At 46.8% G+C, this 26,635-nt stretch overlaps 2 protein-coding genes across 7 annotated transcripts; one reads left to right on the top strand and one right to left on the bottom strand.

The window, feature by feature from the left end:
- Positions 1–180: 180 nt before the first annotated feature.
- LOC128782271 (uncharacterized) lies at positions 181–9,501 on the bottom strand. The gene is made up of 4 exons (XM_053932530.1): positions 9,412–9,501; positions 8,480–8,642; positions 1,057–1,199; positions 181–593 (listed from the first exon to the last, which is right to left on the bottom strand). The coding sequence occupies exons 1-4, from the start codon at positions 9,499–9,501 to the stop codon at positions 219–221; spliced, it is 771 nt and encodes a 256-aa protein (XP_053788505.1). The 3' UTR covers positions 181–218.
- On the top strand, positions 554–26,635 carry TMOD1 (tropomodulin 1). Of its 6 annotated transcripts, none has more exons than XM_053931816.1 (11): positions 554–639; positions 11,250–11,413; positions 13,221–13,377; positions 16,714–16,833; positions 19,709–19,798; positions 20,243–20,373; positions 21,940–22,047; positions 23,595–23,738; positions 24,176–24,320; positions 25,377–25,443; positions 26,199–26,635. In XM_053931816.1, exons 2-11 carry the CDS (start codon positions 11,294–11,296, stop codon positions 26,290–26,292), a joined length of 1,176 nt encoding a protein of 391 aa, XP_053787791.1. In that variant the 5' UTR covers positions 554–639; positions 11,250–11,293; the 3' UTR covers positions 26,293–26,635. The 6 variants fall into 6 exon arrangements, with proteins under 6 accessions (XP_053787791.1, XP_053787788.1, XP_053787790.1 ...); XM_053931813.1 differs by lacking the exon at positions 554–639 and adding an exon at positions 789–864; XM_053931815.1 differs by lacking the exon at positions 554–639 and adding an exon at positions 952–1,082.

A 26,635-nucleotide genomic window follows, 5' to 3' on the forward strand; every position in this document is an offset into this window, starting at 1 on the left:
CACAGGGGAAAGGAGATTTGACGGCAATGTTAAAACTTGATACCACAAGACTGGAAGGCAGCTTTCCTGGACTGACTGCAGACTTGGAGCAGCTCTAGTGACTGTCACTGGATGTATGGGGCAAATTGACAGGGAGTAAAGTAAGGCACGGGATTAGTAGGTGCATTGATACAGATGGCATGAGGGAAGTAGCTTTTATAAAGTGCCCATGACTGCAGCTACAGGTCCCCAGCAGTGCTGGTAAGTGGGGCCATCCAGTCAGAGGCCTGGGTGGCCATGACTTGGTCTGGCTGAGCCTTGAGGCCTCCCTGCTCCCCGTGTCCCAGTGCTGCACCACTCCTCCTGGGAAGGAGTTTTGCCAGCCACAGTCTCAGGGTGCTGTACAGTGTTCTGGATCCCCAAGAAGATGCGTGTATATCTTGTGGAGTTTCCCAAAAAGGCAGTTTACCGAAGCATCTGGCTCGCACTCTGAAGGACGTTGCCACGGGACAAAAGGCAAGCTCCGGCGTGTCTGACTCGTCAAAAAGCAGGAAAGACCCTCTGGAAACAAATGCTGCTCTTGCTGCCGCCCTCCGCAGCGCTTCACAGCTGCCCTGGGGATGGATGGAGCGCGCTTACCATCCCGAGTGCGGGCGGAGGGTAAGGACCAACCAAACCGGGGCCCAGGGCGGGGACCGGGCCGGGCGCAGCTGTTCTCGGCCGGGAGGGGCGGCAGGGCCGGCCCCCGCTGAGTGACGGCCAGGCCGGTACCGCGGCCGGGCCTGACCCCCGCCCCCGGCAGCGGCGGAGCCGGCGCGGCCAGGACGAGCCGCCGGGGCTCGGCTCCGCACGGCTCGGCGGGGCTCGGCGCGGCGCACGGGTGCGGTAAGCAAGCGAAGGGGCGGCGGGCCCGGCCCGTATCAGGGCAGAATATTTGGCCGGCACCGGGCGTCCCCGGCTGGACAGAAATAGTGGCAGCCGTTGCGGTCCAGGCAGCGCGCAGGAAAGGGGACTGCTTGGGTGCTGGGTCGCCCTCCCTGCCTGCCTGCGTCTCTACCTGCCTGCCAGCACACTTGCCTGACTAGCGGGAGCCGTGCCCGGAGGTGGGAGCACTGCGCCGGGATGCGCGGAGCCGGCGGCGGGCACTGCGGCAGCCGGGGATCCTCGGGTTCGGGGCGGCCGTGCCCCTCGGCGGGCAGGCGGAGGCTCGCGCGGAGGCGCTGGGATGGATGGCAGACGGACGCGCTCATGCGTGTCCGCGGCAAATCCGGGCGGGGATCAGGGCTGCTGGCACGGTGAGAGGAGAGGGCTCTCTGCACGGCGCTTAGCGGGTTGCAGAGGGCGCCGAGAGTTTTTTGGTGTTTTTTTTTTGTTTTTTGTGTTTTTTTTTTTGTTTTTTTTTGTTTTTTTGTTTTTTTTTTGGGGGGGGGTGGTTTTTTTTTTTTTGGTGGGTTTTTTGTGGTTTTTTTTTTTTGTTGTTTTTTTTTTTTTTAATTTTTTTGGTTGGTTTTTTTTTTTAGTCTTTTTACTTGCGTTTGTGATCCAAGGGACTCTTCTAGGAGATGGTTTTCCAGATAATGAATCGCTAGAAAGCTGTGCTGCTTTTTTTAAGGGAAAAGTGGAAATTAGCAGGGGGAAAGGTTCCTTGGGGCCATGTGTTGCATTTGCATTGGCCCTACTTTCTTCAGCTTGAAACAGTCACTGCCTTGAAAAGCTTATCCTAAAGATAACCTTTCTTGACTCAGATGGACACAGCTTCTGCCCTTACTCGTGTACTCGTCTGTTGCCCTCTGCTTTTTAAATAGTCATGGATGGTTTGTTGGGCACAATCCATTGCCCTCTGTTTCCCTTCAGAGACAGCTGCTCTCCTCTTATGTGGAGGTCCTTTCTACTTGCTTTACATCTTTCCTTGGATGTTGGGCCTTGAGCCACAAGGGTGTTCAGCCATGTGATTGAAGTTGGTTTTAAGTGTTTTAATTTTTTTAAAAAAATCCCTTTCTCATGTGTGACCTGCCAGATTATGCAGAAGTGAAGAGTGACTTCCTCATTTCTCATCAAGATTTGTGCTGAGAGGTAGCACCTTTTCTCAGACTATCTGATAGATCAAGTACTGGACAAGCTTTTGGGGCATGCAACTCCTGCTTCAAGTTATAGTAGTGAGATCTTTTGCCCTCTTGAAAGGAGGAGCTGGGCTACAGCATCAAAGCCAAACACCATTTTGCTCGCACTGCAGTGCCCAAAGCCAAATGCCTTTTGCAGTGCTGTCTCTTGACAGCGTATGTACCTGTTGCCCTAATGTACACATGGCTGGGTATTCCAACAAGAACACTGCATCACAGTCTCACTGCTTCTCATTTCAAAGTCTGTTTTCCCCCTGGCAGGGCTCTTCCCCCACCCCTCCTTCAGCACTGCATTGTTTTCCAGCCTGACTCATCTTGCTTTTCTCCCCACATTTCTCAGCTGTGGTGGTCTGCTGCCTTTTCTCCAGATACTGTGGTTTTGCATAATATTGGAAATATGTTACTTCCCCCCCTCCACCCCCTTACTGTATTTGGGAAAGCCAAACAGATATGGAAACAGTCTAGTCTATCTCATTACTGATTTTCTTTGCCCAAGTTTTACTTTCATTCACCCAAAGGACCATTTGATTTGTCTTTAAATGGATCAACCTTCTGTAAGAAGCACCAGTCCTCTGTTGCCAGATGTGTAGCTCCTATTCCCCAGAGCAATATGCTATTAAATGTAGTGTTTGCAGATGAATTGTACTTTTCTGTGTGCTGCTTCACTATTTTTCAGGTGTGTGGAGTTTTTGTGAAAGCACAGCTAGGGGGAAGGAAACTGTAATCTGCCTTCTGATTTTTTTCATTTATAGCTGACAGTCATTTGCACATCATGAGTTAGGAAGACTGTCTTCACTCCTCTGTTCAGGCAGAGACCTGTAGACAAAATGTCTTCACTTAGTAAAATTACCAGGCTCTTGGAAGAAACAGGACAGAAGGCTGTGTTCCATGACTCCATGGCACTAAATGCCCCTATGTTCTTGGATGCATGGATGCAGCACCACGGGCGGCTCAGTGGCTGTCTTGCCCGTCCCCAGCTCACAGCAGACCTCTCCTCACATAGGGAGGTTCTGGCTTCATATGGCCTGTGTCTGCAAATCCCCAAAGATGGAGACCCACCTCCCTGAAGGCTTGCCTTAGGGCTGCATCACCCTCCTGGGAGGGAATTCTTCCTACTTGTTCATGGTGGATGAGATAAACACATAACAGAGGTTCTCCTGGGTCAGACCAAAGTCTCTACATCCCAGGACACTCTGGCTGGCAGCAGCCTGAGGAGAAGCTTAGAAGCAAGGTTGCAGTGACGCTCCCCCAGAGCTCTCCCCCATTCAGGCTATGTGCAGTTTGGTAGCTCTGCAGCTGGAGCTGGTTTCTTTATTTCTGCAGGCCTTGCATGATGGTGTGAGGGTCTCACCTCTGTTAAGTGCCTTGTTCAGATTTGGTGCACAGTGTACACTGCATACTCACTGCTGCTGGAACAGTGCTCATTTTGCTTCAGTGTTAATTAAGCATCAGCCTGTCTGGGGCTGATTAGCTGCACCTTGGTGGGGCATTTCATTGCCATTCCCTGTGCTTCAGCCACACTAGCAGTAGGGTGGGATTGGGATGTGCAGACATTCATGTGTTACTAACAGCAAGCTGTGGTTTGCCTCTGGCAGTCTGGCAAGGCTTTTACAGGACATGGCCATTGCCTGTCTGAGGCACTGCTCAGTGCAAGACAGGAGCCTTTCTGCTCCCGTGTTCATAATGCACCCATCAGGTTCCCTGCAAAACCAGTGTGCCACAAAAACAGGGGTGTTCATAATGCACCCATCAGGTTCCCTGCAAAACCAGAGTGTGCCACAGAAACAGGGGTGTCCATCTGAGGACTAACAGAAACTCAGGCAAGAAAGCAAGGATCACTTTCCAGAGGAGATTGTGCTGGCTGTGAAACTTCCAAGTGGAAGGGTTCAAGTTACAGAGCAGGAACTGAGTGCAGAGTGTCACTAATGACTCAAGTGTGCCCACATGCTTTTCACAGGGATTAGTAATTAAGCAACTGAGTGCATGCCAGGTGCATGAGAGAACCTCACCCCAAATAGGAGAACACATAACTGTGTTTACAAGTGTGTGTCTTAAAAATATGTAAAGTGGGGGAGATATAGCTGGAATTCTTTGTGTTTGGGCTTAGGTAGATCTTGGCCTGGTCACCAAACATCCAGGCCATTTGGTGATGAAAAAGACCACTTGGTGAGCACCAGTACTGAGTTGTGTGGCTTGCAGGCTGCAGGTGTATTGACAAGAGGACAGCCAGGAGACACAGACAGTTTCTGGATATTGGCTTAGGAGTTGGGTGAGCAGAGAAGACTGAGGAGAGTACAAGAGATTTTCCTCAACACTAGTGGATAAAGGAAGAGGTTACTTAGCTTGAGTGCAAGGAACCTTCCCTTGTGTGCATGACCTCAGACAACAAGATGTTTGCTGTGAAGCTGTCAAGGATGGGAGTGTCAGCTCTGATATGAGGATATCCATGGGAATGAAGCTGCATCTTCAGTAAGTCTTGCCTATGGCCTATTGAACTTCACTGATGCAGGGGTTTGGGTGGTGACGATAACTCCAGATAGTGTTACATGTTCTGCATGGGTGGTATGTCACTTCAAGAGTCAGAAGTCATGTGCTTTGATAGACCCAAAATGCCTTCTTTCAGATGTTTCCTTTTAAATATGCATTTCAGGATGTCTTAGATTAATGGCTGCTAATTGGGAGGAAACCTAGATCTTCCTTGGAGAAGTTTCAGTTTCCTGAAGGGACAGCAGATTGGCCGTTGGATTTCCTTAAGCATGAGCTTCTTGCAGAGAGGCTGAGAATGCCTCAGTCTTTCATGTTGATGGCTGACTAGCCTGGAGCAATGAGAATGTGTACTCTGCTTTCTACATCTGACATGGCAGAGCTTCTCACCATCTGGAGCATTCCCTGTCTTTTCTCTGTCCACTCTTCTCATCCAGGACACGAATTTGTGGTTTTTCTTCTTTAAAAAATAATGTCACTTTAGGCAGCATGTGACTGACTGCAGTTGGGTTCCTCTGCAGCCTTCCTCTCCCCAGGCTGAATAAGTCCAATTCCCTTTGCTCGTTCAGCTTGGAAAGACCTGTTTTCTACTAGAGGACATCAAATTGCATGCAACATCCAGCTGCATGCTCAGTGGTGCTAAGCAGAGGGTCCCCTTTGGGTCTCCTGGCTAGACACTTTCTAATGGAGCTTGGACTCCAAGCCCAGAGCAGAATCTATCTGCTTTTGTAGGCTTTTGTAGCTTTAACAAATTTTCATCATCTTATACATTCAAGGTGGTGGTGCAGAGCCCAGGCAGGCCAAGAGCATTTGGTGTTGCAGCCTGGGTGTGTGTTTATGGCTTGTTAAAATGATGCTTTCCTCTGTGACTAGAAAATAAGATCTGCTTGAAAAGGTTTCTACAGAAATGTACAGGAGGCCATTACCTTAAAGGACTGGTCTTAGGCATTTTGCTTCCTTTTATTTTAAGGAGAACTATGTTAATTTGAAGTGGAGTAAACCTTTGAATGTCTGTACCTCAAGTGCAGGGCATGTAGTCACTTGCAAAGCCATTACTGGGTTCTGGTTCTGTCTGTGAGAGAAGGGACTGTGGGGCCGAGGTGTGATGTTTGTACCTGTGTGCTGGGAGGAGACACACCTGTACCAGCACAGCTGCACTGACTCCCTTGTGGGAAGGGTAGATCGTGGTCACAAGCACCCACCAGTGAAGACTTCTGTTGTGCATGGCTGTGTGAAGACACTGGGGGTGGATCCAACTCCTCCTCTGCTCTGCTTTCCTACTGGGTTTTGCACTATTCACATAGATTCACATTTTTAGATGTGGTCTCAATAGGAGCTGATGTGCATATTTCCCTTTGTTGCTGCTGGATCTGGCCGTAATTTGTTGGTCAGTTCTTGAAACTGCAGGGAGCTGGTTATGTTTGGTTGCCCAGTGACTCAAAAAGCAGGGTTGGCCATGGAGTCATCAGCACCCAATTATGTTGGGATGCAAGCTCAGGGTTTGAAAGTTGTCCCAGGAAGGGAGAATCAGCAAAGACTTGCCTTTTGGTGGATTGATCTCCTTCATCTCTACATCCCCTCCATGCCTGCTCCAGCACTACATGTGTAACTTGTACGAGTGCTTCTCGTACCCGCTGCCTTGCCTTAGACCACTGTGCAAGTACCCCAGCTCTCCTTCATTTCCTGACTGTCAGCCAGAGAAGATCTCTAGGCTGACAGACCCTCTGCAGACATGTGCAGCTTCCCAAGAAATAAGGGTCTGAGTCCTGGATGAGATTTCGTTAAGGTTTGCTACTGGCTTTAAGGTTTGTCAGAGGACTGACCACATAAGAAGACAGTTTTTACTTAGAAGAAACTGGAGATGATTTGTTCCTCTCATCTGCACAGCATGCATCTTGGATCTGCAGTTGGGTGACTCACTGAGATTTAAGTGTATGCACAGAAAGTACCTAATTTCTCTTGAATTTATAGGAAATGGTCACGATAATTGTAGCAACTACAGAGGGGGGATACTGGTTGATATTGGTTTGTTATTTTTATACTGCAAAATAATAGCTCTGAACTTTGACTTAGATTTATACTTAAGCTGTAAAAAAAAAAAAATAATCTCATAAATCAAAACCCTGTGTGAGTCAAACAGGAACAGTTTTCAAGCAATCCTTCATTATATGAATTCCTACCTTCACTGCTCCTTAAATACAGCTTTCATCCTGAGAAGACTTCTGTCTTCAACCTTGGCAGTTTTTTCAAGAATCATCAACAGCTATGCTGGTCATGCTTGGCTACCTCCTTATCCCAAAACCCAAGCCCCATGGTGTGCTTTCACATTTCAGAGCACAGAAGAGGTTTTGTGGTAGATTTGGAGGTTGTCTGGGGCAAAAATGTTAATTTTTTTGAGGCATGGCTTTCATTGTGTGGCAGAGTATACAGAATTCCTGTCCTCTGCCTTTGGTGGTTGTTTGGTGTGGCGGTGGCCAGGGATGCCCCAAACCCTCCCACGTGCCGAGCCTTGGGCATGGTGCTGCATGCTGCAGCCTGCGCAGATCCCTGGAGCCAGGGTTGGCTTAGACTGATAACAGAATTTAACCCTGGAAAGCCCTGCACCTTTGCTGAGCTTAGTTGCTCTTTCTCCCGTGTTTTCATGAAGGGAAATGCTTTCTGTGCTGTCCTGGTGTTGGCATGCTGGGAGGTTGTGCGGGGAAGCGCTGGGCTGCCTGGCACAGTGTGTGCCATATGTCACACAGCATGTGCCAGATGTGTCACACGGCATGCCTGACACAGCACCCATGGCTTCCACTGCGACATTTTTATATTTTCTTGAAATTTGTCTTGCTGTTGTTCCTGTCACTTTACCCAGTTCTTCCTCTCTGCATTTGTTCTTTTTCTTGGGGCTGTCGGATCACGGGGGTAATAATCCAGCAGACCTTTTGACTTGGCAGTATGGGTGCTGCTCCATAGCCTTCCCGAGCAGCCTGCTGTAGGCCAAGCCCATTGCTGCCCTGCTCCTGCCCTCCCTGCTTGCCCACCTGAAGAGCACAGCCAAGTGCTGATGCCTGCCCTTGGTTGGTGGTGAAACTGTGGGCCCACATGGGCCGCTTTCCCAGATAGATTTCCACTGCTTCCCTGTGCAGACGTCAGTGCTGCTCTCAGGTTTCGGCACCCCAAAAAAGGTCATGGTGCTGCAGGGGGCTGTACCAGTGCAAAGCACTGTGAAAGGATTATTTCCAGTGTTGTACAGGATGCTTTTAATTTTCACTTATTTTCGACATCCATTTATTTGGTCAGCACTTTTGAACCCTTCAGAAAGAAACTGTTCTATCTCCCTCATGATCAGCAATGTTGTTTGGTTTGGTTTGGTTTTCTTTTCCCATATTCATGGTGAGAACAGTCTTTCCTGTAGATGACCTTTTATTATCTCACAGCCAATTAAATTTTTCTCCTTTAACAATTTTAATGATCGTTGTGCATTCCAACCTGTGTGCTGTTCAGATTTATCAAGTGCCAGTGCTTGGGCTGTCTTCCTGTGTGACTGACAAGTACACAAAGTACTACAAAGAGACCTAATATCTTGCTATCTTTGTAATCTATATGAATTTCAATGTTTTGAGGACTTAAAAGTTGCAACACTGTCAGTTCTGTGCAGTATATGTATATCGTACTTACCTTCTTTTGTGATACTTCCTTAGCTGATTGAATGAAGAGTGATAGGGTTAACGAAAAAGAGTGAGAACTCAAGTTGTGCTGAAGGACATTGTTGTTTAGTTTGAGCTCAGGTGAAGGTGGACCTGCGTTAAACCATGCTTGTACTCTGACACAAGTCAGGGAGAACTGTTTGTGGTGGTGGGTGTTTCAGTACTCTTTGTAAACAAAAACAGTTACACTTAGGCAGAATTTACCTGCTTTCTTCCATTTACAGCAGATGGGCTGGTTTGCTTTTTTCTCCCAGCACTCATTAGCAAGATAGGGTAGAAGGGGCCTGGAATGTGGAGATAAGGGAGTGCCAGTGAACATACTGGTTCTGGAGGCTGTGCTGGAGGACACGATGCTGAACGGCTGGCTCTGCGGGCAGGGGAACAGTACAGAATGTCGTGCTGCCACGGACAAGGCTGGTGCTCCTGATGAGTAGTCCCCTCAGTGTGCTCTCTGTGGGAGATGTGTGAGGTGCCAGTGCTGTCTGGCTGCACCAGCAAGTCTGGGAGGGCACTGTGCCCCCCGACATTTCTCTTTGGGGTATGTAGCAAATTAAATTCTCGCAACAGGGATCTCAACTGCATTTCAGCAGGCTCTGCACCTGTCTTCAACCCTCAGGGCCTTTGCTATATGCAGCCTCAGCTTCATATCTCTGCAAGATGCTTTGAAACCTGAGGCGTTTTCCAGAAGCATTGCCTGTGTGCACTGACGTCCCATGTCTGTCCTGCCTCTCGGTGCTGACATCTCTGTCCTTCTGGAGGGAGGAGGCAACAAGGTTGCCCTGCGAGGCTGCACTCTGGTCCCAGACAGGCCCCTGCTTGCAGTCTTTCCTGGGTTCCTGGGAAGGGTCTGTGGCTGCCTCTGGGAATAGTTGTCCTCATGTAGCCAAGACAGATATTGACATGTGTGGTAGGTGTGGGTATTTTAAGCCATTATAGGGAATTTAGCAGCCTGGGGTGGGTTGTTCTCTGCCTTTCTGCTTGCTCCTAGCTCCAGCTCCTTCCACAGCAGAATGGTGAAAACTACATATGGCATATGAAATCCAGGCTAGTTGTAGCTCATGCACTGCAATCTAAGGCCACAGTAGCACAGCACATATCCAGATCCAAGTCCAGGCTGCTTTTCTAGGATCTCCCACCTCAGTGTTCATGGGTAACTGCAGTAAAGGCTCTGCCCTTCTTTGTGCCTGCCGGAAGGGCAAGTTTGCAGGGGTTGAGCTGCTGGACATGGCTCGTAGGCTGGCTGGTGTGTGGCTGCTGCCCACCAGCCCTGCAGCACAGGGAGCCCTGCACTGAGGGCTGCAGGGCACTGGTTAAGCACAGAACTGTGGGGTTCCTTCCACCTCCCTCACTCACTGAGCCCCACCACTCCTGCTTCCTCTCCACCCTCTTGGCTGCCCTTGGCTCCGGTGCCCTCAGGTTGATGGCTACTCCTTGAAGCAAACCAGCCCAGTGAAAAACTGATTTTCACCTTCTCAGTGCCCAGTTGAGGGAGGTTCAGGGGATGTTTCTCCCATCAAGAATGTGCCATCTCCTCGAACTTCACCTCCTAAGTGGCGAGTGGCAGGAATGTGAATGATGCAGGAATTGCCATCACACTAGTGGGGAACCAAATGTCTGACAAGATGACAGCTTCTAAATTTAAGGGCTTGCTGTTGAGCAAGCATGTGTGCATTACTGTGCCCTTTTGTAACCAAGCTAAAGATAATTTTCCTATCTGGAACAGCAGCTGTGTTGTAACTTGTATAAAGAAACTTCCCCACTAATGAAGAGTGATCATAAGAGCATAATCTGTCCTGAGGGGACAAGCAAAGCTGGAAAGATGTGATTCAGGGTAGGGTTCTGATGTTCCACAGGAGCTGAAAAGAGACCATTTATAGAAACTCAAAAGATGTTTGGCTCCCTAAAAAATACACAAGCCTTGCTGTTATTTTTAATGTAAATGTCTCTCAGAAGAATAGCAACACTTTAAGAAAAGTCACTTTAAGTTATCTAGGACTTGGTATTCTCTGCAAAAACAGAGCCAAAAAATTATAAATGTACAGGCAGTGCTGTGGAGCAGAAGGAGACTGTCAGCAAAAGAGCAGAGTTGGATATGCTTTTGTGTGTTATACTGAGTGTACTTTCAATCCACCTGCGTATTTTAAACACGTTGATCTTTTTCTCTGCAGTCTTTTTGCTTGCAAAGGTCTGGTTACATGTGTATGATTGTGTATGGCACATTATCTTAGGAGACATGGGTCAAACCTTGGGGTCAGCAGGGATTATCCAGATAGACCATTCACTTCTCTTCTTGAAGGATTGGTTTAGAACGTGCAGTAGCACCCAGGTCAGCTGTTCAGCTGGCAGCAGTGCAAACATGTGTTGTCTCAGCAAAGGTGGGTCACTAAATAGCACATGTAACTGGCAGCCTCCTGAACCTGAGTGGATAATACTTCCTGATCTCCTTGTGGCTTTAAAACACGGGAAGAAGTGCCACGCACTGTAGCCTCGTGGAGGTTTTCAGGGCTCAGAGGTACTCGGTGATACAAAGCTGTTTTCCTATCTGGTAACAAGGTTATCTGGAGTGCCATTTGCAGGGTGGTGTTATTGGGAGCTTGTAAGGACATGAGAGCTGTATACTTCATGACTTATGGTTTATTGTCCTTCAAAGAAATAAATGCCTAGGATGCTTCATTAACATCTAGCACTGCCTGCAGAAAGACATCCCTAGCCAGGGTCCTGTACCAAGAACTTCCTCAGTCCTGTCCCATAAATCCGTGGTGGGGCAATGTGCCACCAGAGCTGCGCTGCTCTCACGTCCATGGGTGATTATGTGCGTATGGGATATGAAAGGGGAGCCCTGAGCAATCTTTTGAAATCAGCTATGCTTTAAGCATAAGTCTCCAGCTCTGGGGTGTTCAGTGCTCCCCAGCCAGGCAGGCTGCAACATCATGCTTCATGTGTTCAGTGTTAATGCTTCTTGTTTTCATATCAGGTTCTGTTACAGCATAAAAGGGAGATCCACGAGACTCCTCTAAGATGTCTTACAGAAAGGAGCTAGAAAAATACCGAGACCTAGATGAAGATCAGATCCTTGGATCTCTGACAGAGGAGGAGCTCAGGAAGTTAGAGAATGAACTGGAAGAGCTGGATCCTGATGTAAGTAATTTTTAATTGAGACCTTAGGTCATGAATCTTAGTAATTGTAGGGGAGTGGGCTGCATTCATAATCTGTATTTCAGTGGGATACTTTGCAGAGCCTGTACTTTGGAGCAAGAGTGGAAGAGACTGGCTGCAGATACACAGAAGAATTTTTTTGCCATTGGAAGCACAATCTACATGTGTGTCTTCGTTTCTGTTTTCCTGCCCTTTTCCCAGTGTGATGAGCAACTGTGACTTGTAGCAGCAGTATGAGCCAGTGCTGATGCAGTGCAGTAATCCTGTGGAAAATGGATCTGTTTCTGAGCAGGCCACCTTGGAGGGAATGCTTTGCAGGTTGCTTGGTTTGAGGGGTTTCTGAGGGTTTTTTGGTGTTTTGGGTTTGGGTTTTTTGTAACAAACTTCAAATGGCCTGTATTTTCCTCCATTTAGGCAGAAATCCAAACCCCAGAGTTTAGCAACCTCCTAGCATCAGCATAAGCTACATCTACGCAAACATGGGGTCTGCTGGTGCCAAGCTGGTGAAAGGTTTTTGGAGCCAGCACTGTCCTGTTGCAGGGGATGTGTAGAGCCAATTGGCTGGCCTCTGGCTTACAGCAATGTTACTCGAGGAGCTTGGGCACTGCCAAGTGAGAAATTGTTCCTGCAGCATGCAGTTAGTGTTTCTGGAGTAAATGATGGGTGCTGTAGATTGCATCATCAGTATTTTTAATTGTAATGCAGGAAAATATTTGAGAGCTGGCAAACTGGCTCCTGGGATTAAGCGTATGGGCTGATGGGCTGGTTACAGCTACCTCAGAAGACACAGCGTCAGGCAGCATTCTGTGAAAGATGAAGAAAGGTAAAATAATTATGAGCATCTGTCAGTGCAGGTGTAGTCTGCTTGAAGATTGCATAGTTGCCTCACACAGCACAAAACCTGTGGAAGCAAACTGTCTCCTGTGCCTCCCTGCTTGTGCACTTCACACACTTCTCTTGCCCTCCAGGGTTGCCTGGGTCTAACTGCTTCCTATTAGTAATTTTCCTTCCCAGGCTTTTAACTGATACAGTTATAAATTATAATGAACTACTTTTATCAGTCAGGCATGGAATAATCAGTGTGTTGTTCATCATCACCTTGGATGTCTTAAAAAGTAAATGTTGACTTCTATCCAGTAAAGCTTTAAAGAACATGCTTAGTGTCAAGTCTGGGAATAGTCTTACTTAATGCATTAAGGCTGTTCTATATTTAAATATAAGCAGGTGTTTACGTGCCATATGTGTCAAGCACAAAGCAACTTCCTGTGGAGGCTTATGTGACTGAATAAGGAGGCAGCTTGAAAAAAAGCTGGGGTCCACAGGGGTTTTGCTCTGCAACCATCTGATCTTCTCTGTGAGACCCTCTGTGTAGTTTTGTGATGAATCCTGAAAGGAAGATGATACCACCACAACTCTCTGATCTGCTCTGTGAAAGATCATGAGATTTAACTGAACTGATTCTAGTTGGGACACACAGGGCATTGAGGGCACTTGGACAGACTCATGTAGTGGGGAGAAAATGGGTGAGAGCTTACAGAAGGAAAGGGCTGGAGCTGATGTTGCAGAGAAACATCTACTGGGCAGCATTTGAAACTGAAGGGGAGGAAGGAGCATCACATATCTTGGATGATGTGGGAATCAGTGGGGCTGGACAAAGATAACCTTTGACACAAAGAGAAGCAAATTGTCCAACACTGTGGAAGAAGAGTGGTGCAATTAGGGGAGAGTGTTTGATGGATGGGGATTGTGGCCTGCAGAGATAACCTGTGTTTCTCACCTCCATGTCTAGAATGCACTGTTGCCAGCAGGGCTCAGGCAACGGGATCAGACGCAAAAGCCACCAACTGGCCCATTCAAAAGGGAGGAACTCATGGCCCACCTAGAAAAGCAGGCAAAGGACATTAAAGACAGAGAAGACTTGGTTCCTTTCACAGGTGAAAAGAGAGGTATGGTCAACCTTTGCACCATGCTGGGTGCATCACAATGAAAGCATAGTGGGTACACAGCAGAAGGGTTATGTCTGACCTGTGTTGATAAAACTTCTTTTTGACACAACTGGGGTGGTGAAGCTACTCTCTCTGCTGCTTAGCCTGAGCCCAGGCTGGCTGATAAACTGAGGTATGCCCAAGAGGTCCCTGTGCTGGCTGATTTGGGCACCATCTGATATGTTGTTAAATGCTGGACAGAAGTTGTACCACTGCGCAGCCTTCTCCCATTCCCATGCCACTGCATCTGTATCAGGTTCTGGGAAAGAAATCATATTCTGTCCTCTCTTGTTTCTCCTTGCCCTGTTCTCCTGTGAGGTCCTCATGTTAAGCTCCATGTTTCACTGTTGCCTTTCACACTCCATTTTGACTCTGTAAGCTTCTCACCATAAAGAAGCTTCACAGCTCTCTGCAGCTGTGATGAGGCCCAGCAGTTCCCATCTAGTTTTCATCATCTCTTGACAGCCCCAGCCTTATTTCCCAGTCTCCTGCAGGTTGCTTGTTTGTGTCTTCCTGGACCATACCTTGCAGCAACTGTGGTGCTCCTGCTCTGCATGGCCCTGAGGCCTGTGAGCAGGGGTTTTCCTTTGCCTCTTTTCTTTTCCTCTCCTTCTGGCATCTTTTGCTGTTCTCCTCATATATGACCCATTATCCAAGTGACTTTCCTGTTCCTGTTAGAACTCCAAATATCATCTGACATGGGACATGGCCTGGTCAGTCCTTGCCTCTGTATTCCAGGAGCTTCTCAGCAGCTTTTCTCAGCTGTTGTGTCTCCCTCTGTACTCTGATCCCCCTGTAGCAGAAGATCTAGTTGTGCGCTGATCATGCTAATGGTTGTCCACTATAAAAAAAAAGAGCATGAAAATGTGGGCATATGGACATGTTTCCTAACTGAGGTCTTTCTGAAAGGTGCCTCCTTACTGACCCATATGGCCCTCTTAAAAAAAAACTTGTGTAAAATCTGTTCATTTAATAAAACCTGAGGTGATATTTTCAGATTAAAAAAAAAAAAAAAAAGAAAGTAGTACTCCTTGAGAGGAGTAAATGAGGAAATTGAGTACTATCAGGAAGACTGGTTTGATACCTTTCAGATGTGCCCCAGTCCAGTGTTGCTTAGCCTAGAAGGCAGAAGCCGTGTTCTGCAGGAGACAGAGGTATTCCAAGCATTTTGAGTCTGCAGTGTCATACTTCAGTCTGTTGTGATCTCAAATGTATTAAACATATTTTCATTTGTAACATGCTGTTGAGAGAAGACGCTACTTACATTGACTGGAGCCAGAGATGGTAAATTACATATTCACAGCTGTGATGAAGCTGTAAATAAATCACCACGTTTGCAATTTGGAGGGTGATTTACTAGTTGGCCATGGGAGGTGCTGTCTCTGGCCGTGCTGCTGGGCAGGGTGGGAGCTGAGGTGTGCAGACAGACTGTGACATAAAATGTCATGCATTGTCATCATCATGCATGCACCGGTTAATTTACAGTTCCATCTTGTAACAAAGCACGACTCTGATTAAAACTTAGAAATTGACTGAAATTAGGTAATTAAAATTAAACTAGAATTAAACTCCAGAAATTCTAGTGTCACTGAGGTGTCAGAAGGAGTTACTGCATGACAGCAGAATTAAGTTTGCCCTGTTTCTCTTGTTCCCTGCTGGTGTTGCACACACCAGAAGGTACATACAGTTTGCCCAGCCATGCATCTGGTGGGATGGGGGTTCCAGATCTCCATACCAAGCCAGGGCAGATATTTTGCTGCTGAGTACTCAGAAGGTGCCCGGCTGTGCAGGCACATTACAGTCTGCCTATTTTTGCAAGAACAGCTGTGTCCCAAGAGGCAGATTCCTACTCTCTCTGTCAGAGCAGCAGCTTGCAGGCAGAGGATAGGAGCAAAATGCTGTTTATGGCAGCCTCCATTTTGTCCCAGGAGACCCTGAGGTGCACTTGCTTCTTCCTTGAGGCTAAATTTAGCCCCTTTCTGCATATCCCTGAGCAGCAGGATTGTTTCTCCCTTCTGGTGCTGCTGACTCTGGTTTCAGAGAGGTGACAAAAATAGTCCTGGCTGGCTTACTAGGCCAGGCCTTTTGCAGTCGCTATCTATGCAGTGATCCTGTACTATTTTAGGGGAGAGAACTGCTCCAAAATGTTCCCAGAGCCCTCCTACCCCTGTCCCAGCAGTGCTGGATTTACCCAGCAGACTGCTCCCTGCTGTGGAGAGTTAAAATATCGCAAGCCTCTCTCTTTTCCTTTGGGCTGTCACAGGTGGATGCCATGTTGTGAAATCCCAGGTCTGACCCATCCTGCCTCTGAAAAGGATCTGCTGCCCATTGCAGTACAAGCAGTAAGGAGCTGGGAGCAGCTGTGCAGGGCCATCAGCCCTGTCAACTGCCCCATGCCTCCTGGGATGCAGCCAGCCCTGGCAGAGAAGGTGTTGTGGCTTGCCCAGTGATTACCACAGGCAAGGGGATGGGGGATTGGCAGGGAGCCCACTGCGTTCAAAGCTCCAGCTTCTTGTCCATGTGGGCATCCCCCTTAGGAAAAGGCCATGAGCAAGCAGCTAAGATGACAAGTTTGCTTTACCAGCTGGACCTGTGGATTTGCACTTTTGAATTGTAGGGAATAGGTCTGTCTTCTGGCCTTTCTACTGTCCAGAGAGATAAAGCACAGGAGTCTCCATCTGGCATGCTCTTTGCAATAGGGTTGAGCTAGACCAGCTGCCCTAAGCCTGCTTCTCCTTGCATCCCATGCATTCACAGAAGTGCTGTCTCTACTTGCTCCCAGAGCTCTCCATCACCTCCTTTCTACCCTCTTTTGACTAATGTGCCATCTGCCTTGCCAACATGTACAACAGCAAGAGGTGTCTCGGTGGCAGCCCTTATCCTGCACAGTGCTGGGTACGGGCCTCTCTTGAGTGCTGGCAAACCTTCATCCCTTTTGTGCAGCTTTCAAAGAAGTGAGGACCTGCAGGGTCAGGCTGTGCATGGCTTTCTGAGTGCTGGGCTATGAACAACCATGATTCTGTACCAGTGTGCTGTTGAGTTGCCAGGGATGCTGCACTGCTGGAAGGGCTGAGCTCTGCAGCTGCCCATGTTGGGCAGGTGCCTCTCCCTTCGCATCGCAGCAGGACTCAGACCAAGCTGATGGAAAGGGATTCAGTTTCTCTTCTGATTTTTCTCATGTGCCCCTTCTGTCCTTTCTACTTTTCAAATCTCACAACATGGAAATGTATCTGCAAGGGTGACTGTGAAATGGGTACTGTAGCTTATACCGAGACTGACCTCATTTTGCATGTATAGGAAAAGCCTGGATTCCCAAGCAGAAGCCAATGGATCCCATTTTGGAAAGTGTGACTCTGGAGCCAGAACTGGAGGAAGCCCTTGCTAATGCCTCTGATGCAGAGCTCTGTGACATTGCTGGTAAAATAATTTCACAGTAATCGGGGGTGAAAGTTGTTCAGCTTCTAGGGGTTATTTTGTTCTTTTGTGGGAAATGAGCTATTGCATTTTTTGCTGTTTCTCTAAATGCTGTCAGTTCTGACAGAATTTATTTATTTGTTAAAAAAAGTTACTCTAAGCCTATGTGATTTAATCAAGAGTATGAACCAAAGCTGAGGAGGGAGAAGAAGGGTTTATCTATGGAACAGTGTGTGGTTTGATCTCTTGTCTCTACCACTGACTGTTGATAATCCAGCCTGTACATTCAAGAGCACAGCTTTCTTCAAACCAAATCTTAGGAAACAGTCAAGCAGACCCAGGATTTCTTATGCAACCTGTTAAAGGATCTGCCAGGTTATAGAAGTCTTTCAGTGGACACCCAGGCCTGGTGTTGTTAAGGAGCTTTTTCAACACATTTTAAGTGATGGATTTCTTGTTATTTGTGTGGTCAGACAGTCAGATAACAGTATTGGTATGTTGCTGTGTGGACTTAGCTCTGTGCTTGGGAGAGGGCATGCCTTGGCCAAAGGAGCACACGGACACCCCATGATGCCTTACAAAGCTCACAGGTGCTCTGCTGGTCCAGCAGTCAGTGAATATTTCAGTGATACTGGCTTCTTTTTCCAGTTTTGTCTCCTTCAGGTTTCCATACTCCCTAGTGGTATCCCTCTTGCTGGAAGTGTGTAACACTTACAAAGTCTGTAGAATAACTACACTAACTAGATGTCTTCTACGTAATAATACCATCTTTTGGCTTAGAAATGTGTTTCTGCATTAAGGCTCCCAAACATATGTACCCTGGCCAAGCATTGCATCTCTGGATTTTGCTTTTTTGCTGTTGATCCTTGAGTCCTGTAAAGCCCTATCCTATAAAATCTGCCTTTCTAAGGTCCAGATCTGTGCAGCAATTATTGTCCCATGGAAATGCTCTTCAGGGCAGCTTGTTCTACAGTTGCTGGGAGAATACACTTAAGTGGGAGCAAAAGTACTGATGTGATACAAAATGTGCTGAAATCTCAATATTGACAGTGACAGCCTTGCTCCTGCCTGCTCCTGTCTGCTTAGCAGGATTCATTTAGCAGGAGCTCATTTTGCTCCTGCCAGTTTAGCAGGGATCATTGTGAGCTGTGGTGTGTTGGATCCCTTCCTTGGCAAGGCCAGGAGGGTGGCTCCCAGTAGTCCTGGAAGGGCTCGCATGCCTTTGGTCAGGTGAGGAAGGTAGAAATGGGGTGCTTTCATTCTGCCTGAATTTGGAGAGTACACCATAAGCACCAGACTTAGAAAGAGTGGTTCCCTCTTGTCTACCAGCACAAACTTGGGCCCCCAAAATGTGTGGTCATGACAGCAGATGCTTGCCTCTCTCTGCAGTCCAGATACTCACACTCCTGGCTTCTGGAGAGATTTCATTGTCCAAATAAGCTGTGATTTGGGGACTATCTGTGTTACCAAAATGATGAGCCTGCAAATTACTTTTCCAACCTGTGTTGCATCCCTGAAGATTTCATCTGCAAGAAAATTACAGAGAAAAGGGCCAGCTAAAATACAAACAAGCAAACTTGAAGTGCCCAACCTCACTCAGACTTTCAGATGGAGACTGCTTGGCTTTGTGAGATCCAGTTGGGTATGTGCTGGAGGCCATGGGGAAGTTCAGTGAGACACTTTGCTTCCGGCTGCCCAGCCTGTGCAACCCAGACATTGAGTCACAATGAGCTGTCACCATAACAGATCCTATTCTTGTGCTAGGCTTCAAGGATACTTTTCTCCTGCAAATTCCAGCCCTGCTTGGCCAAAACAACAGAACATGGTGACAGACTGGTGCCAACCATGTCTAAGAAGTGGCTTTGTGGTAGCATGCTTGGATTTTAGGGAGAAATTTATTATTTTCACAACTGTGTCTATCCAGAGATCAAGACTTGTTCAGATGTGTCTGCTTTAACAAGTATTCATGTGTCTGCAGTTTTCCTTAAAAAGTCATACAACTATTAAAAAAAACCAGTTGCTGATTCAAAAATTGGTTTATTTTCAAGCTTGATCTTTTTGCATGTAGCAGGGTTACTTTTAGAAACAAACTCTTTACCCAAAAGTTCCTAAGCCACTGATTTCTTATTGGTCATTTGCAGATGCCAGGAAGTTCACCAGCCCTCCCAGATGTGGTTCAATTTGCATTTGCATATTGGCTTTGCAGTCTTGAGTCTGAGAGACACAAATTGGCTGAGTTTGGCTTTTGGGCTCTTACAGCATTTGAATGGTGTTCATACCACCACTCTCTACATTTTGACCAAGCCAGCAGAGCTTTAGCTTCTCACAATGCCACCTTCCAAACGTACCAAGTGCACCACTGCAGCTTGCTGTTGAATGAAAACACAATGTGCATTGCTATGCTTCAGGTATCAGTCACCTCCTTGCTACCTTGGGGTCAGTTTGGCTCCATGTGGGGCACAGCTCTTGTCCAAAACTGGGCTGTGGAATTGTGTAGCACATGCCCAGTGAGCAAGGGTGATGAGGATATGCAGGCTTCTGCTGGACTGGGCCACTTTTGCCTACCAACGACATTTTTTTTTTTTTAGTTTTTTACTGTCTTCTCCTCATTATTTTCATGTGATGCTGAGTCAGGTAGGCTACTGGGAAGCTGTGAACATTGTTTGTTGTCCACAAGATGATGTTCCTCTACTCCTATGGCTCAGGCTACACTGGAATAAACAAGGGAGCGCATTGGAACACTGTTGTATATTTATGTCAGCAGGGAGGCTTTGTCCTCCCTTTGTATGTCTTTCTATGCTTGCACAGGGAAAGGTAGTGTGCTGTGTCTTTTCTGGCTCTGGAGCCTATAATAAGTCTTGTTCTCCTGTTTCTGTAGCCATCCTTGGTATGCACACCTTGATGAGTAACCAGCAGTACTATGAGGCACTGGGAAGCAGCACCATCGTGAACAAAGAAGGCCTCAACAGTAAGTGATTTATGTTAGCAGGCTGCAGTATTCGGCTTTGAAGCTGCTAGCAGAGGCGAAGTGATAATTATTTTTAGACTGAAGGTTAGAGCTGTGCATGTCAGAGCAGCCTGTGATTGCTGGGGCCATCTCTGGTGCATCCTTGCCATGTGCCAGGCAGTGTGGTCTCAGCCACCTTCCTGGTGCAATCTGGGAGCCAGCACAGCCCAAGGGACAGCCCCGTGCAGGCAGTGGGCCTTCTGACACCCAGACTTGGACCTTAACAGCACATAGCAGCAGGCACTGGCTGTTCTGTGCTGGGTGGCCCCACTGGCTTCTCATCTCATGGCTGCTTGTCAGGTCATGCTTCCATCTCTCCACTTCTGGAAGAGGAGGAAAACACTCAAGGAAAAGATTGTGCTACTTCAAGTGCTTTCATTTTCACATCTTGCTTTTCACTTGCAGGTGTGATTAAGCCCACACAGTACAAACCAGTTCCTGATGAGGAGCCAAACTCAACAGATGTGGAGAAAACTCTGAAACTAATACAAAGCAATGATCCTGACCTTGAGGAAGTCAACCTTAACAATATTATGGTATTTGCTCCTTTCTACCCTTCTCTCTTAGTAACAAGACTCAGTATCTGACACACAGAAAGTAGACACTGAGTCTGTTTTGCTGCACAGAGCAGTATCATAACACTGACTGTAGCCAGACAAGAAACACCAGTGCTTCCCATCTCCATTGTGGGCAGCAGAATGGATTGTTACCTGCTGTGGGACAAAGGCCTGGGGTTGGTAGCACTTCCTCTAAGTTCCTGGAAGAATGGAGGTGTGTCGAGGGTAGTCTGGGGAGACCCAAAACTGTCTGTCTGGTTAAAGCCATTTTAGTTTGTTTTAATGATTTAGACAGGCATATTTAGTGGAGGGAATGTTGATGTATATTATAAGATGGTGGGAGGAAAAAGGTTTCATAATCCAGATACTTGCCATAAAAACATGTAGAAGTCACCCTTACAGGTGACTCTGCCTATCACCCACCCATCCCTTTTGTGGACTCTTTTACTTCTTGTAGAAAGCAAGTCAGGACATAGCACCACTTCTTATGTTACCTTTGGGACATATACATACACTAAAAAATACAGTTTCTATTTTATGGGGTCTGTTAAATGATGACATAGCTAATCAGCAAGAACACAGTTAACTGCATGTGCACATCAAAGATGTTTTTGCTGTGCTACCCACACCTTTCTAAAACAGAGATATTTTTACTTAAATGTATTTGATTCAGGCTAGTGACCCTGTCCCTTGAGGACACAAGGCTGAGGATTGGGCAGGCAGGCACTATTTTTGTGTGTTGAACTGATGACTTTGGGATGGGGTTTGGAGAACTGGGGAGTGACAGTGGAGATTCTATACTGTGGGGTGCTGTGTTATGGCTCTGCAGATGACTTTGAGTATAAATGATTCCACATGGTGGGATCCAAACGCTGTAGCAAGAAGTCCAAGGTGAGGATGCCAGTTACAATTTTAGGTGAAAATTTGAACATCTGAAAAGGTATCTAAAGTTCTTCATAAGTGAAAAATACTAATCTTGAAGGAACTCAGAAAAAGCATGATTTTTTTTTTCTGGGCTGAGACATAGCATGGCAAATGTTAGCCTGTAAGATGTTTTATAAAGCAGTCAGAGGTGTCTGTGATTTGTGTTACAAGGAGATCATTTCAGGCCTTTCTGGATCAGTTCCTGTAGGTGGACATTTTCTGAACGTGATATGAATGTTTCACAGTGCTGCCATTGGTATCAGAGAGCACAGGAGCAGTGCTTTGTAGGCTCATGGATCCTGCTTACAAATATCCCCACAATGCCCATGTTCCTAGGTAGCTGAGTTTCTGGGCAATTAAAGAGGAGAAATGTGGCTTCAAATCAAGGCAGTGAGCTTTCAGCTGAGCACAAAATAGGATGAAGACATTGCCATGCTCCTTAGAACATGCTGGTTATAGCAAGAGAACTTGTAAAAACATTTTTCAACCCCTTCCTGAATTACTTCAGTGCATTTGGGGATTTGACCTTGATGAGAAGTTAAAAGTATCTTTTACGTGTATTACAAATTCATTGCAAACAGATGATGGCATAACACATGATTTCTGCATTTCTTGTCACAGAATATTCCCATACCAACTCTAAAAGCTTTTGCAGAAGCACTGAAAAACAACACATATGTGAAGAAGTTCAGCATAGTTGGGACCCGGAGCAACGATCCTGTTGCTTTTGTAAGTAAAAAAGCTCATCGTCCCAGTGTTGTGACAGGAGCTGTTCCCAGGCAAGGTATTTTCATCATTATTGACTGACTGCTTCTGCACCTTGGGTTGTGTTTGGCACATTCCACACCTCTGGCTGTTTGCTGGTGCCTCAGTTTCAGGAGCTCTAGTGGAAGCCAGCAATAGACAGGCTTTGTTTGGTTCCTTCACTTCATTTTTCATCTGTGGATATTTCAGGGTGCAGTCCTTTAATCCATGCAGTCTCATATTTGTCCTATAGGATTTTCTGGAAAAGGAGTGTGAGACAACAACTGATGTCCTAGAGGCATCTTCTAAAAGCAGTTTGTTCCTGTCTCTGGAGATTTGTTTCTGTTGGTACAAATGTGTGCACACCTGCTGCTCCCCTCACGCATGTCTGTTTCAGTTGTCTCTCATAGGTTCTTTGTGCAGATGTGTGCAGAAGCAGGATTCTGCACCTCCTAATGTGTGGCCTCTGTAGGTGATAATGGGTCTTTCTGGCTGCTGTGAGTGATCTTAAATATTAGTGGGAATACAGAGAGAAGCCAGTCATTCTGTGTGGCCTTCGTGCTGCCTTCCAGGCTGCATCTTTGCATCCTTCTCCAGCACCATTGCAGTCAGTTTTTGCTCTTAGTCACCCAGGTTACCCCTGCCTACCTATGCACACGCGCACGCGCACAGACACACACACACATGCACACCAGTTTCCTGCTAGAAAAATAAACTTTCTAGAGGGCAAGTACTGCTTTTAAATTACTTCAGGCACTCTGGACTGGGGAGAAAGCCTGTGCAGGCAGGACAGGTGCTGTGTCAGAGCTTGAGGGGTGCTGTGCTGGGCTAGGGGAGCTGTGGGGCTAAGTGCTGTAGATGCAGGTCAGCCCTGCCATGTGGGCATCACCTTCTGGTCCTTTTGCTTCTTGACGTACATGGATCCTTCCTTGCAGTTTATTTGAAGTGACATGATCTGATCAGGTCTGGGGTGTTATGAGCATTCCAGCCACTTCTGGTCTTACCCACTAAGGGAAGCAAAAAATTATTAATATGGTTGTGATGCTGCTTGGAAGGACACCTTGGATGTGGAGATGCCTCATTGTTCAAGACAGATGCTCCTCTCTCTGCATGTTTTAATGGGAAGCATCTCAACCCTGTGCAGTGCAGGCAGAGACTCATCAGAATGGAGGCAGGGCCAGTGCTGGTCAGCATCCTTGTTATACCATGCTGGCTTTAGAGGAGGGGCAGATGAAGCTGTCACAGGGCAGCTGCAGGTGTGGACTATCACCTTTTGGGGTAGCCCCTAGTGTTTGTCCATACAAGGTTTTGCTGTGGCCTCCAGCATGCTCTTGTTCCAGAATCCCCCTGCAGCAGCAGGGAACCCCCTTCACTCCACAAAGGGCACTTCACCTGGTGGCAGTGAAACTGCACAGCATGTGGGATCCTCCAGGAGTACTCTGGAGGTGAGGGGCGCTGAAGCCCTGCTGCCCTATGGTGCTCTGCCCCTGCCTGTCTGACTGCCAGCTCTTCCTGCCCACCTCTGTCCACAGGCCCTGGCAGAAATGTTGAAGGTCAATAGCACACTGAAGAGCCTGAATGTGGAGTCAAACTTCATTTCTGGGTCGGGGATCCTGGCTATCGTTGAAGCACTTGAGGGGAACATGGCGCTTGTGGAGCTGCGTATTGACAACCAGGTAAAGCGAGTGTGGGTGACAGCTCTGGTCAGGTGAACATGCCCTGCATGTGGGGAGCTGAGTGCACAGTGATACAGAGGCTGGGGCAAGCACAGCTCCCTGAGAAACCCAGAACTTGAAGCAGCTGAGCTATGGGCAACTCAGAGACATCTGATGGACAGACCAAAATCCTCGTTTCTCCAGATGTCCATTAGCTGCTAATCTGTCCAAGAAATAAAGTCTTTGGGCAAAAGGACTTGAGGGAATGTCTGCTGGAGGAGTTGGAGCCTTTCAGTTGTAGCACGTGTACAAGAACAAGACAGCAGGTTTTTTTACCAGCTCCAAGTCAGAAATGGACACAAGTCCAGAGAAAGATCTGCAATCTCCACCCCTTCCCTCTAAGTGCTTACTCTGAATCACCCTCCAGCCTGAACAGCTTGCTTTTCTGTTTTCAAAAGAGTCAGCCCTTGGGCAACAAAGTGGAAATGGAAATCGCAAATATATTGGAAAAGAACACCTCCCTACTGAAGTTCGGGTACCATTTCACTCAGCAAGGTCCTCGGCTTCGCGCCTCCAATGCCATGATGAGTAACAATGACTTGGGTGAGTCAGGCTGGCCAAAAGCTGGGAAACATGGGAGGGTCCTGTGGGCAATTCCTGGTGGGATTAAGGCAGATCTGCTCATGTTAAAGATGTGTATGAATTAGAATGTGCCTCTTGAAGGGCTTGATGATGCTTTGCCCCTCAAGGAGGAAGACAGCCTTCACCAACTGTCAGCCAGGCAGTGTTTTTTGCAGTAACAGTGGGTATTGCTGGGAAAGAGCAAGAGCTGCTAATGTGGTTCAGTAGAGCTTGTGATACAGCATGTGGCACATGGGCTACGAGCTTCTAGCATTTGTGATTCCTGCCAACTGCTTGTCTTCCTCCAGCTTCATTGCCACTTTAACAAGGAGATGAAAAATAGTAGAGTTGAACTTTGACAGCAGTTAAGATTTGGCCCATCCCCCTCAGCAAAACAACCTGGAACTGCTTCTAGGGATATGTGGGAAGCCACATTGCTTTGAGTTATCTGTATAACCTCAATGAAGTAATTAGATGTGCTTGTGAAGCAAAATGCAGGCAAGTCTGCAAACTGCCATTTCAGCCAAAGCACGTGACAGAGCCTTTCCATTGCTTGGCTACAAGATGCTGTAGAGCACAGGAAACCAGGCCAGCAGAGCAGTGCTGAATGCAGCTAACACACTCACCACGCTGTACTCAGCAGCTGTCATATCTAGGCAGATGATAAATTCGTTGTGTTTTAAAAAACAAATGGAAAAAAACAATATTGCTTCAGTCAGTACTCTGCTCCCAGGAAGCACAGCCAAGATATGTGCCAGTTCTTCAAGGATCACACAAAATACTCAGTACCTGATCACTCGAGCACTGCACTGGGAAAGGCTTGCTATTTTCTGTCCTTTGGAACAGAGCATGATTTTTAATGACTCTGCAGCACCTGGCATGCAAAGTAATCAGCGTGAAGATTTACAATCTAGTATTTTGATTGTTCCTGCTGTTAAGAGGACAAATTCACAACTTGCCTTCCATGTAAGAGTTGTGTATTTTGCCTCCTTGGCCACTAAGATTTGCATTTTTGTCTGATTTGGTTCTTGTTTGCAGCTCATATTCATCAGTCTGGATGGTCTCTGGCAATAGCATCTCAGCTGTACACCTGGACAGTGCATAAGTAAAAAAACCCTTTATTTTCCTCCCTATCAGCAATAGCTCTCTGCTTGTGCTCTTGCCAGTTGTTCTTGCCTATCAACTGATGCTACCAGAACATGGTTTTGGTCCCATACCTTCTGTTCCTTAAGATGCTCTGTGTGAACCGAGCCTGTGAAGGCTTTTATGTTCATTTTCATCAGCTAACTTCTGCATCCTCTTTATACATTTCTGTTCTGTTTTTCTTTTTTTTCCCCACACCTTTCTTGGAAAGACATGAGTGTAGGTGTCAAGAGTATAAATCAGCTTTTAAGTCTAGATATGAAACAGTTTTGGCTATGTTAACCATGATCAGAGGACTGGAGCCCAATGGCTTAGGAAAGATTTTTTTAAATTTTTTTCTTTTTTGAAAAGGCAGATTTTTAATTTGAAAAACGGTGACATCTGTTTCCTGCTGTCTCTCCATCAGTCAGATGATGAACTGGCAAAGTCCAATTACAAAGACAAACTGTGAAATATAATTAACTACAGAATAAGGGAGGTAAGGCTGAAAGTAGCTGCTGGCCTTAAAACTGCACAGGGAGATAAACCTCATCTTTCTTGATTTTACTGTGTAAGGCTGTGCCTGCTGCTTAAGGCAGGAATTCAAAAGCTGATGCTATCCTATTTCTTTCCTGGCAGGAAGTACATCTTTCAGCTCCTTTCAACAGCTGTCAAGGCAAGCCTGCCATCCACATTATCCTGTTGCCATGGCTGACTCCTCTTTCTATTCTTTTTCAGTGAGGAAGAGAAGACTTGCAGAGGTGAATGGGCCTATTTTTCCCAAGTGCAGGACTGGAGTGTAGTTCCTGGCTATGGAGGTCATTCCCAGTGATCTGTGCTACACTGTGGATATCTAAAGGCAATAAGTGCCTTGACAGAGTATTTGTGGTGCCTCTGTTCTGTTTTATGCACTTACAGTTGAAATGAAATAGTGGCTGTAGTTTTTATGAAGATTTTATCCAGTAGGACTGTTGATGTTTTCTGTAGAGATGGAAACTATTCAAGCCAACATGTCAATTTTATGCAACCTCTAGAGTACAATCCAGTGTTAAAGGGGATTAATTTTTCTATAAAATTCCTGCACGGTGTTTCATAGTTAGGATGTGGTATGCATGAATGAAAGATACAATTGTTTTACACAAATTATAGAAGTATTAAAAAAATACTTTATTTTA

The sequence above is a fragment of the Vidua chalybeata genome, chromosome Z (assembly GCF_026979565.1).
Source record: "Vidua chalybeata isolate OUT-0048 chromosome Z, bVidCha1 merged haplotype, whole genome shotgun sequence".
In the NCBI taxonomy this organism is placed as follows: domain Eukaryota; kingdom Metazoa; phylum Chordata; class Aves; order Passeriformes; family Viduidae; genus Vidua; species Vidua chalybeata.

Bases quoted from the DNA above. Each gene is read 5' to 3' on its own strand.
- LOC128782271 (XM_053932530.1), bottom strand. From the start codon at position 9,501: ATGTCCAGCAGCTCAACCCCTGCAAACTTGCCCTTCCGGCAGGCACAA. The intron at 8,643-9,411 runs GTGGGAGATCCT...CCCTGCCCGCAG, and splicing joins AGTTACCCATGAACACTGAG to AGCCAGCCGTTCAGCATCGT. The intron at 1,200-8,479 runs GTAAATTCTGCC...CATCCATCCCAG, and splicing joins CTGTAAATGGAAGAAAGCAG to CGCCTCCGCGCGAGCCTCCG.
- TMOD1 (XM_053931816.1), top strand. From the start codon at position 11,294: ATGTCTTACAGAAAGGAGCTAGAAAAATACCGAGACCTAGATGAAGAT. The intron at 11,414-13,220 runs GTAAGTAATTTT...CTCCATGTCTAG, and splicing joins TGGAAGAGCTGGATCCTGAT to AATGCACTGTTGCCAGCAGG. The intron at 22,048-23,594 runs GTAAGTAAAAAA...CTCTGTCCACAG, and splicing joins GCAACGATCCTGTTGCTTTT to GCCCTGGCAGAAATGTTGAA.